This window comes from Oncorhynchus mykiss, chromosome 3 (genome assembly GCF_057628025.1).
Source record: "Oncorhynchus mykiss isolate SJ-2025 chromosome 3, ASM5762802v1, whole genome shotgun sequence".
NCBI lineage: Eukaryota > Metazoa > Chordata > Actinopteri > Salmoniformes > Salmonidae > Oncorhynchus > Oncorhynchus mykiss.
Window position 1 is genome coordinate 11,845,001 of NC_143024.1, and position 12,500 is coordinate 11,857,500.

Here is a 12,500-nt window from a genome sequence, read left to right on the forward strand (position 1 = left end):
ACACACACACACACATGATTGTGTTGTATCATTAATGTGTACACAGAAATAGTGTCATTTGTAGACCTTTGTTCAGTACATTACATCACGTTGAGAGTCGCTGTGTCTTGGTTCAGCGTGGAGCCATAGTGAGTGAACCAGCCATCCTGGTGAGGTGGAAAGGGAAGGGGACACAGGTCTGGACCATCGACAAGCTGGACAACAAACTAGTGGACATGAGAGACCACTACAGAGACTGGAAGGAGGGAGCTGAGGACACGGTGAGAGGAAGGGGAGAGGAGGAACGGGAAGGAGGGGAGGAGAGAGAGGGGGAGATAGAGAGGAGGGGAGGGGAGAGAGGGATGATGAGAGGGGGAGATGGAGTGGAGGGGAGAGAGGGGGAGATAGAGAGGGATGGTGAGAGGGGTATAGAGGGGAGGATAGAGAGAGGGGAGGAGAGAGAGAGGGGAGGAGAGAGGGGGATGATGAGAAGGGGATAGAGGGGAGGAGAGAGAGGGATGATGAGAAGGGGGATGAGAGGGGAGGAGTCAGAGGGATGATGAGAGGGGGGGATGGAGGGGATGGTTCGATGGGATCATGTTCCGAGGGGAGACACTGCTGGAAGTGATTGTGGGAGGGAAAAGTATTCTTTGTCAGTGATGAAGATGATAATTGGATGATGGGGGAAGTTTTCAGGTGTGTGTTTGTATCATGTCTCTCTGATCAGCATACCAAGCTGAACGACCACAAGCAGCACAGTGAGTCCTTCTATGAAGCTCAGGAGAACCACAACCTGATAGGAGTGGCCAACGTCTTCCTGGAGTGTCTGTTCCACGATATCAGACTACAGTACGCTGTTCCTATCATCAGCCAGCAGGGGGAGGTGAGAGAACAACACACACCTACACAGTACGCTGTTCCTATCATCAGCCAGCAGGGGGAGGTGAGAGAACAACACACACACACCTACACAGTACGCTGTTCCTATCATCAGCTAGCAGGGAGAAGTGAGAGAACAACACACACCTACACAGTACGCTGTTCCTATCATCAGCTAGCAGGGAGAAGTGAGAGAACAACACACACCTACACAGTACGCTGTTCCTATCATCAGCTAGCAGGGGGAAGTGAGAGAACAACACACACCTACACAGTACGCTGTTCCTATCATCAGCTAGCAGGGAGAAGTGAGAGAACAACACACACCTACACAGTACGCTGTTCCTATCATCAGCTAGCAGGGGGAAGTGAGAGAACAACACACACCTACACAGTACGCTGTTCCTATCATCAGCCAGCAGGGGGAGGTGAGAGAACAACACACACCTACACAGTACGCTGTTCCTATCATCAGCTAGCAGGGGGAGGTGAGAGAACAACACACACCTACACAGCGGAATTTATACACATACATACACACACCTCTCATTTAAGGAGGTTTAGTAATGATTAACAATGGTAGTGATACATTGGGGTTGAGCTGTTATCAACTTCATGGTAGTACTTCATGGTAGTACTTCAGGTCCTTGCTGGGCGGCAGGTAGCATAGCGTTGGGTTTCCCAAACTGGGTCCTGGGGCCCCCACTGGGTACACCTTCTGGTTTTTACCCTAGCACTACACAGCTGATTCATAGTCGGATGATGAGTTGGTTATTTGTAAAAGCTGTGTGGTGCCGGAGGGCAGGACTGAGTTTGGGAAACTCTGGCTTAATGGTGAAGAGCGTTGGGCAAGGAACCGAAAGGTCGCTGGTTCGAATCACCGACCTGACTAGGGTGAAAAATCTGTCAATGTGCTGTTGAGCAAGACACTCAACCCTAATTGCTCCTGTGTCTGACCACATGCTTCTACCAGGATATTGAAATGGCTTCTGGGGGACTCTTTGTACTTGTGTTAATCTGTCTGTACTCTGCACCTGTTTAGGTCTGTAGTGAGGTGTGTTGATGTGCTGGGTCTGTACCCCCTTCTCTGTCTGTACTCTGCACCTGTTTAGGTCTGTAGTGAGGTGTGTTGATGTGCTGGGTCTGTACCCCCTTCTCTGTCTGTACTCTGCACCTGTTTAGGTCTGTAGTGAGGTGTGTTGATGTGCTGGGTCTGTTCCCCCTTCTCTGTCTGTACTCTGCACCTGTTTAGGTCTGTAGTGAGGTGTGTTGATGTGCTGGGTCTGTACCCCCTTCTCTGTCTGTATTCTGCACCTGTTTAGGTCTGTAGTGAGGTGTGTTGATGTGCTGGGTCTGTTCCCCCTTCTCTGTCTGTACTCTGCACCTGTTTAGGTCTGTAGTGAGGTGTGTTGATGTGCTGGGTCTGTACCCCCTTCTCTGTCTGTACTCTGCACCTGTTTAGGTCTGTAGTGAGGTGTGTTGATGTGCTGGGTCTGTTCCCCCTTCTCTGTCTGTACTCTGCACCTGTTTAGGTCTGTAGTGAGGTGTGTTGATGTGCTGGGTCTGTTCCCCCTTCTCTGTCTGTACTCTGCACCTGTTTAGGTCTGTAGTGAGGTGTGTTGATGTGCTGGGTCTGTTCCCCCTTCTCTGTCTGTACTCTGCACCTGTTTAGGTCTGTAGTGAGGTGTGTTGATGTGCTGGGTCTGTACCCACTTCTCTGTCTGTATTCTGCACCTGTTTAGGTCTGTAGTGAGGTGTGTTGATGTGCTGGGTCTGTACCCCCTTCTCTGTCTGTACTCTGCACCTGTTTAGGTCTGTAGTGAGGTGTGTTGATGTGCTGGGTCTGTTCCCCCTTCTCTGTCTGTACTCTGCACCTGTTTAGGTCTGTAGTGAGGTGTGTTGATGTGCTGGGTCTGTACCCCCTTCTCTGTCTGTACTCTGCACCTGTTTAGGTCTGTAGTGAGGTGTGTTGATGTGCTGGGTCTGTACCCCCTTCTCTGTCTGTATTCTGCACCTGTTTAGGTCTGTAGTGAGGTGTGTTGATGTGCTGGGTCTGTTCCCCCTTCTCTGTCTGTACTCTGCACCTGTTTAGGTCTGTAGTGAGGTGTGTTGATGTGCTGGGTCTGTACCCCCTTCTCTGTCTGTACTCTGCACCTGTTTAGGTCTGTAGTGAGGTGTGTTGATGTGCTGGGTCTGTACCCCCTTCTCTGTCTGTACTCTGCACCTGTTTAGGTCTGTAGTGAGGTGTGTTGATGTGCTGGGTCTGTTCCCCCTTCTCTGTCTGTACTCTGCACCTGTTTAGGTCTGTAGTGAGGTGTGTTGATGTGCTGGGTCTGTACCCCCTTCTCTGTCTGTACTCTGCACCTGTTTAGGTCTGTAGTGAGGTGTGTTGATGTGCTGGGTCTGTACCCCCTTCTCTGTCTGTACTCTGCACCTGTTTAGGTCTGTAGTGAGGTGTGTTGATGTGCTGGGTCTGTTCCCCCTTCTCTGTCTGTACTCTGCACCTGTTTAGGTCTGTAGTGAAGTGTGTTGATGTGCTGGGTCTGTACCCCCTTCTCTGTCTGTATTCTGCACCTGTTTAGGTCTGTAGTGAGGTGTGTTGATGTGCTGGGTCTGTACCCCCTTCTCTGTCTGTACTCTGCACCTGTTTAGGTCTGTAGTGAGGTGTGTTGATGTGCTGGGTCTGTACCCCCTTCTCTGTCTGTACTCTGCACCTGTTTAGGTCTGTAGTGAGGTGTGTTGATGTGCTGGGTCTGTACCCCCTTCTCTGTCTGTACTCTGCACCTGTTTAGGTCTGTAGTGAGGTGTGTTGATGTGCTGGGTCTGTTCCCCCTTCTCTGTCTGTACTCTGCACCTGTTTAGGTCTGTAGTGAGGTGTGTTGATGTGCTGGGTCTGTACCCCCTTCTCTGTCTGTACTCTGCACCTGTTTAGGTCTGTAGTGAGGTGTGTTGATGTGCTGGGTCTGTTCCCCCTTCTCTGTCTGTACTCTGCACCTGTTTAGGTCTGTAGTGAGGTGTGTTGATGTGCTGGGTCTGTTCCCCCTGGTGTGTGACAGGTAGCCGGCAGGCTCCACGTAGAGCTGATGCGTGTCAGCGGCGCGGTGCCGGACCGGCTGGAGGGGGGAGATGACTCGTCAGAGAACTCCAGTGAGAGCAGCATCTACGATGTGATGGACACTCAGGGAGAGATGGTCCACATGGCCAGGAAACTCACCTGCAGGGTACGTCTCATACACTACTACTGTCTGTCTGGTCCTGGAGGGTTGCTGTCGTCTCCTGCCATTGTGCTTTTGAGCAAGGCACTTACCCCTCTGACTGCTCAACGGGCTCCATAGTAGAACTGTCATCTGTTCTATCTCCTCAGTATATATAACTGTCCTCTGTTCTATCTCCTTAGTATATATAACTGTCCTCTGTTCTATCTCCTCAGTATATATAATTCCTCAGTATATACAGTGCCTTGCGAAAGTATTCGGCCCCCTTGAACTTTGCGACCTTTTGCCACATTTCCGGCTTCAAACATAAAGATATAAAACTGTATTTTTTTGTGAAGAATCAACAACAAGTGGGACACAATCATGAAGTGGAACGACATTTATTGGATATTTCAAACTTTTTTAACAAATCAAAAACTGAAAAATTGGGCGTGCAAAATTATTCAGCCCCTTTACTTTCAGTGCAGCAAACTCTCTCCAGAAGTTCAGTGAGGATCTCTGAATGATCCAATGTTGACCTAAATGACTAATGATGATAAATACAATCCACCTGTGTGTAATCAAGTCTCCGTATAAATGCACCTGCACTGTGATAGTCTCAGAGGTCCGTTAAAAGCGCAGAGAGCATCATGAAGAACAAGGAACTCACCAGGCAGGTTCGAGATACTGTTGTGAAGAAGTTTAAAGCCGGATTTGGATACAAAAAGATTTCCCAAGCTTTAAACATCCCAAGGAGCACTGTGCAAGCGATAATATTGAAATGGAAGGAGTATCAGACCACTGCAAATCTACCAAGACCTGGCCGTCCCTCTAAACTTTCAGCTCATACAAGGAGAAGACTGATCAGAGATGCAGCCAAGAGGCCCATGATCACTCTGGATGAACTGCAGAGATCTACAGCTGAGGTGGGAGACTCTGTCCATAGGACAACAATCAGTCGTATATTGCACAAATCTGGCCTTTATGGAAGAGTGGCAAGAAGAAAGCCATTTCTTAAAGATATCCATAAAAAGTGTAGTTTAAAGTTTGCCACAAGCCACCTGGGAGACACACCAAGCATGTGGAAGAAGGTGCTCTGGTCAGATGAAACCAAAATTGAACTTTTTGGCAACAATGCAAAACGTTATGTTTGGCGTAAAAGCAACACAGCTGAACACACCATCCCCACTGTCAAACATGGTGGTGGCAGCATCATGGTTTGGGCCTGCTTTTCTTCAGCAGGGACAGGGAAGATGGTTAAAATTGATGGGAAGATGGATGGAGCCAAATACAGGACCATTCTGGAAGAAAACCTGATGGAGTCTGCAAAAGACCTGAGACTGGGACGGAGATTTGTCTTCCAACAAGACAATGATCCAAAACATAAAGCAACATCTACAATGGAATGGTTCAAAAATAAACATATCCAGGTGTTAGAATGGCCAAGTCAAAGTCCAGACCTGAATCCAATCGAGAATCTGTGGAAAGAACTGAAAACTGCTGTTCACAAATGCTCTCCATCCAACCTCACTGAGCTCGAGCTGTTTTGCAAGGAGGAATGGGAAAAAATTTCAGTCTCTCGATGTGCAAAACTGATAGAGACACAGCTGTAATCGCAGCAAAAGGTGGCGCTACAAAGTATTAACTTAAGGGGGCTGAATGATTTGTTAAAAAAGTTTGAAATATCCAATAAATGTCGTTCCACTTCATGATTGTGTCCCACTTGTTGTTGATTCTTCACAAAAAAATACAGTTATATATCTTTATGTTTGAAGCCTGAAATGTGGCAAAAGGTCGCAAAGTTCAAGGGGGCCGAATACTTTCGCAAGGCACTGTATATAACTCCTCAGTATATATAACTCCTCAGTATATATAACTCTTCAGTATATATAACTCCTCAGTATATAGAACTCCTCAGTATATAGAACTCCTCAGTATATAGAACTCCTCAGTATATATAACTCCTCAGTATATATAACTCCTCAGTATATATTACTCCTCAGTATATATAACTCCTCAGTATATATAACTCCTCAGTATATATAACTCCTCAGTATATATAACTCCTCAGTATATATAACTCCTCAGTATATATAACTCCTCAGTATATAGAACTCCTCAGTATATATAACTCCTCAGTATATAGAACTCCTCAGTATATATAACTCTTCAGTATATATAACTCCTCAGTATATAGAACTCCTCAGTATATATAACTCCTCAGTATATAGAACTCCTCAGTATATATAACTCCTCAGTATATAGAACTCCTCAGTATATATAACTCTTCAGTATATAGAACTCCTCAGTATATATAACTCCTCAGTATATAGAACTCCTCAGTATATATAACTCTTCAGTATATATAACTCCTCAGTATATATAACTCTTCAGTATATATAACTCCTCAGTATATAGAACTCCTCAGTATATATAACTCCTCAGTATATAGAACTCCTCAGTATATATAACTCCTCAGTATATAGAACTCCTCAGTATATATAACTCTTCAGTATATATAACTCCTCAGTATATATAACTCCTCAGTATATAGAACTCCTCAGTATATATAACTCCTCAGTATATATAACTCCTCAGTATATATAACTACTCAGTATATATAACTCTTCAGTATATATAACTCCTCAGTATATAGAACTCTTCAGTATATATAACTCCTCAGTATATATAACTCCTCAGTATATAGAACTCCTCAGTATATATAACTCCTCAGTATATAGAACTCTTCAGTATATATAACTCCTCAGTATATATAACTCCTCAGTATATATAACTCCTCAGTATATATAACTCCTCAGTATATATAACTCCTCAGTATATATAACTCCTCAGTATATATAACTCCTCAGTATATATAACTCTTCAGCATATATAACTCCTCAGTATATATAACTCCTCAGTATATATAACTCCTCAGTATATATATCTCCTCAGTATATATAACTCCTCAGTATATATTACTCTTCAGTATATATAACTCCTCAGTATATAGAACTCCTCAGTATATATAACTCCTCAGTATATATAACTCCTCAGTATATATAACTCCTCAGTATATAGAACTCCTCAGTATATATAACTCTTCAGTATATAGAACTCCTCAGTATATAGAACTCCTCAGTATATATAACTCTTCAGTATATAGAACTCCTCAGTATATAGAACTCCTCAGTATATATAACTCCTCAGTATATAGAACTCCTCAGTATATATAACTCCTCAGTATATAGAACTCCTCAGTATATAGAACTCCTCAGTATATATAACTCTTCAGTATATAGAACTCCTCAGTATATAGAACTCCTCAGTATATATAACTCTTCAGTATATATAACTCCTCAGTATATAGAACTCCTCAGTATATATAACTCCTCAGTATATAGAACTCCTCAGTATATAGAACTCCTCAGTATATATAACTCAGTATATATAACTCCTCAGTATATATAACTCCTCAGTATATATAACTCCTCAGTATATAGAACTCCTCAGTATATAGAACTCCCAGAACCACACGGGGGAACCTAGTGAATGACCTGCAGAGAGCTGGGACCAAAGTAACAAAGCCTACCATCAGTAACACACTACGACGCCAGGGACTCAAATCCTGCAGTGCCAGACATGTCCCCCTGCTTAAGCCAGTACATGTCCAGGCCTGTCTGAAGTTTGCTAGAGAGCATTTGGATGATCCAGAAGAAGATTGGGAGAATGTCATTTAGTCAGATGAAACCAAAATAGAACTTTTTGGTAAAAACTCAACTCGTCGTGTTTGGAGGACAAAGAATGCTGAGTTGCATCCAAAGAACACCATACCTACTGTGAAGCATGGGGGTGGAAACATCATGCTTTGAGGCTGTTTTTCTGCAAAGGGACCAGGACGACTGATCCGTGTAAAGGTAAGAATGAATGGGGCCATGTATCGTGAGATTTTGAGTGAAAACCTCCTTCCATCAGCAAGGGCATTGAAGATGAAACGTGGCTGGGTCTTTCAGCATGACAATGATCCCAAACACACCGCCCGGGCAACGAAGGAGTGGCTTCGTAAGAAGCATTTCAAGGTCCTGGAGTGGCCTAGCCAGTCTCCAGATCTCAACCCCATAGAAAATCTTTGGAGGGATTTGAAAGTCCGTGTTGCCCAGCAACAGCCCCAAAACATCACTGCTCTAGAGGAGATCTGCATGGAGGAATGGGCCAAAATACCAGCAACAGTGTGTGAAAACCTTGTGAAGACTTACAGAAAACGTTTGACCTCTGTCATTGCCAACAAAGGGTATATAACAAAGTATTGAGATAAACTTTTGTTATTGACCAAATACTTAGTTACTACCATAATTTGCAAATAAATTCATAAAAAATCCTACAATGTGATTTTCTGGATTTTTTTTCTCATTTTGTCTGTCATAGTTGAAGTGTACCTATGATGACAATTACAGGCCTCCTATTTTTAAGTGGGAGAACTTGCACTATTGATGGCTGACTAAATACTTTTTTGCCCCACTGTATAGCTGCTCAGTATATAGAACTCTTCAGTATATATATAGCTGCTCAGTATGTGTCTGTGTGTCTTTCGGTGGATTTGGAATAAACAGGAGAACAGTGGATCTGTGTAGATTGGACAATAACGTCGTCTTCTTCGTGGTGTTTTTCTACTACAGGTGCGTATCAGGGAGGCCACGGGGCTGCCTCTCAACCTGTCCAACTTCGTCTTCTGCCAGTACACCTTCTGGGAGGGGGCGGAGCCTACGGTGGCCCCGCCCATGGTCAGCCCAGACACGCCAACCACGCCTCGCACCCCCGACGCCCAGTTCACCGTCCGCTTCGACCACTGCAAGGTAGGGAACGTAGGGTTACAACATTATGGTGACTTTCCTCAACTTCCCAGGTTTCCTGAAATCCCCATTGGAGGAATCTGGATTTCCTCCTGACTACTTCCTGATTTCAGGACTCTTCAACTGGGATTTCTGGGAAACCAATGAATTTTGGAAAAGTTATTTCACATCATCCTCTGCTGGCTGTCACTGACACTAACGCTGAGGATTCTGGTTAGAATATCCCTGCATCCCAAATGGCCCTCTGTTCCCTATTAAGTTGACTACTTTAGACCAGGGCCCATATGTCACCATTATTCTCATGTTTCTGCTCATTGTTGATGTTTGATATAGTATGTCTCTGTGTGTAGGAATGTGTGATCTGCTCATTGTTGATGTTTGATATAGTATCTCTCTGTGTGTAGGAAGGAGTGTGTGATCTGCTCATCGTTGATGTTTGATATAGTATGTCTCTGTGTGTAGGAAGGAGTGTGTGATCTGCTCATTGTTGATGTTTGATATAGAATCTCTCTGTGTGTAGGAAGGAGTGTGTGATCTGCTCATTGTTGATGTTTGATATAGAATCTCTCTGTGTGTAGGAAGGAGTGTGTGATCTGCTCATTGTTGATGTTTGATATAGTATCTCTCTGTGTGTAGGAAGGAGTGTGTGATCTGCTCATCGTTGATGTTTGATATAGTATCTCTCTGTGTGTAGGAAGGAGTGTGTGATCTGCTCATCGTTGATGTTTGATATAGTATCTCTCTGTGTGTAGGAAGGAATGTGTGATCTGCTCATTGTTGATGTTTGATATAGTATCTCTCTGTGTGTAGGAAGGAGTGTGTGATCTGCTCATCGTTGATGTTTGATATAGTATCTCTCTGTGTGTAGGAAGGAATGTGTGATCTGCTCATTGTTGATGTTTGATATAGTATCTCTCTGTGTGTAGGAAGGAGTGTGTGATCTGCTCATCGTTGATGTTTGATATAGTATCTCTCTGTGTGTAGGAAGGAGTGTGTGATCTGCTCATCGTTGATGTTTGATATAGTATCTCTCTGTGTGTAGGAAGGAATGTGTGATCTGCTCATTGTTGATGTTTGATATAGTATCTCTCTGTGTGTAGGAAGGAGTGTGTGATCTGCTCATCGTTGATGTTTGATATAGTATCTCTCTGTGTGTAGGAAGGAGTGTGTGATCTGCTCATCGTTGATGTTTGATATAGTATCTCTCTGTGTGTAGGAAGGAGTGTGTGATCTGCTCATTGTTGATGTTTGATATAGAATCTCTCTGTGTGTAGGAGTGTGTGATCTGCTCATCGTTGATGTTTGATATAGTATCTCTCTGTGTGTAGGAGTATGTGGTCCATGTAACAGAGGAGTTTTTAGAGTTCATCGCAGACGGGGCGCTGGCCATCGAGGTGTGGGGTCACCGCTGTGCCGGGAACGGACGCTCTCCCTGGGAGCTGGACGCACTGCTGGCCAAGACACGCACCCTACGAGACAGGTACACACACCGTGTGTAGAGCACATACATATTGTATCATCTCAAGGAAACATAAAGGCATGCACCACACACACACACACCCGTCACTTGCTTGTTGTGTGTAAGTTAGGGCATGTAAGTAAGCATTTCACGGTAAGGTGTTCAGCGCACGTGACAAATAAATGTGTGACAAATATGTCCCATGTGATTTGTTCCTGCAGGTGGAGTGAGGTGTCTCGTCGTATTGAGCTGTGGGTTTCTATCCAGGAGCTGAATGAGCAGGGGGACTACTCTGATGTAGAGATGCATCCTGGGAAGGACATCGGTACTGGAGGAGTGTTCCAGCTCAGACAGGTAACAGGACAGGACATCAGACTGGAGGAGTGTTCCAGGTCAGACAGGTAACAGGACAGGGAAGGACATCAGACTGGAGGAGTTTTCCAGGTCAGACAGGTAACAGGACAGGGAAGGACATCAGACTGGAGGAGTGTTCCAGGTCAGACAGGTAACAGGGAAGGACATCAGACTGGAGGAGTGTTCCAGGTCAGACAGGTAACAGGACAGGACATCAGACTGGAGGAGTGTTCCAGGTCAGACAGGTAACAGGACAGGGAAGGACATCAGACTGGAGGAGTTTTCCAGGTCAGACAGGTAACAGGACAGGGAAGGACATCAGACTGGAGGAGTGTTCCAGGTCAGACAGGTAACAGGGAAGGACATCAGACTGGAGGAGTGTTCCAGGTCAGACAGGTAACAGAACAGGGAAGGACATCAGACTGGAGGAGTGTTCCTGCTCAGACAGGTAACAGGACAGGGAAGGACATCAGACTGGAGGAGTGTTCCAGCTCAAACAGGTAACAGGGAAGGACATCAGACTGGAGGAGTGTTCCTGCTCAGACAGGTAACAGGACAGGGAAGGACATCAGACTGGAGGAGTGTTCCTGCTCAGACAGGTAACAGGTCAGGGAAGGACATCAGACTGGAGGAGTGTTCCAGCTCAGACAGGTAACAGGGAAGGACATCAGACTGGAGGAGTGTTCCTGCTCAGACAGGTAACAGGACAGGGAAGGACATCAGATTGGAGGAGTGTTCCAGCTCAGACAGGTAACAGGTCAGGGAAGGACATCAGACTGGAGGAGTGTTCCAGCTCAGACAGGTAACAGGGAAGGACATCAGACTGGAGGAGTGTTCCTGCTCAGACAGGTAACAGGACAGGGAAGGACATCAGACTGGAGGAGTGTTCCAGCTCAGACAGGTAACAGGACAGGGAAGGACATCAGACTGGAGGAGTGTTCCAGCTCAGACAGGTAACAGGGAAGGACATCAGACTGGAGGAGTGTTCCAGGTCAGACAGGTAACAGGACAGGGAAGGACATCAGACTGGAGGAGTTTTCCAGGTCAGACAGGTAACAGGACAGGGAAGGACATCAGACTGGAGGAGTGTTCCAGGTCAGACAGGTAACAGGGAAGGACATCAGACTGGAGGAGTGTTCCAGGTCAGACAGGTAACAGAACAGGGAAGGACATCAGACTGGAGGAGTGTTCCTGCTCAGACAGGTAACAGGACAGGGAAGGACATCAGACTGGAGGAGTGTTCCAGCTCAGACAGGTAACAGGTCAGGGAAGGACATCAGACTGGAGGAGTGTTCCAGCTCAGACAGGTAACAGGACAGGGAAGGACATCAGACTGGAGGAGTGTTCCTGCTCAGACAGGTAACAGGACAGGGAAGGACATCAGACTGGAGGAGTGTTCCAGCTCAGACAGGTAACAGGGAAGGACATCAGACTGGAGGAGTGTTCCAGGACAGACAGGTAACAGGACAGGGAAGGACATCAGACTGGAGGAGTGTTCCAGGACAGACAGGTAACAGGACAGGGAAGGACATCAGACTGGAGGAGTGTTCCAGCTCAGACAGGTAACAGGGAAGGACATCAGACTGGAGGAGTGTTCCAGGACAGACAGGTAACAGGACAGGGAAGGACATCAGACTGGAGGAGTGTTCCAGGACAGACAGGTAACAGGACAGGGAAGGACATCAGACTGGAGGAGTGTTCCAGGACAGACAGGTAACAGGACAGGGAAGGACATCAGACTGGAGGAGTGTTCCAGGACAGACAGGTAACAGGGAAGGACATCAG

The 12,500-nt window shown here is 45.8% G+C and overlaps 1 protein-coding gene across 3 annotated transcripts in view; it reads left to right on the top strand.

Moving 5' to 3' along the window:
* Nucleotides 1-12,500, top strand: part of LOC149984356 (kinesin-like protein KIF13A) — a 170,347-nt gene that overhangs the window by 115,250 nt on the left and 42,597 nt on the right. For all 3 annotated transcript variants that reach the window (XM_090220756.1, XM_090220758.1, XM_090220765.1), the window contains 6 exons: nucleotides 117-260; nucleotides 707-862; nucleotides 3,915-4,079; nucleotides 8,729-8,905; nucleotides 10,231-10,382; nucleotides 10,583-10,715. In XM_090220756.1, the coding sequence (XP_090076882.1) occupies nucleotides 117-260; nucleotides 707-862; nucleotides 3,915-4,079; nucleotides 8,729-8,905; nucleotides 10,231-10,382; nucleotides 10,583-10,715 (927 nt within the window). The remainder of the gene's footprint in view (nucleotides 1-116; nucleotides 261-706; nucleotides 863-3,914; nucleotides 4,080-8,728; nucleotides 8,906-10,230; nucleotides 10,383-10,582; nucleotides 10,716-12,500) is intronic.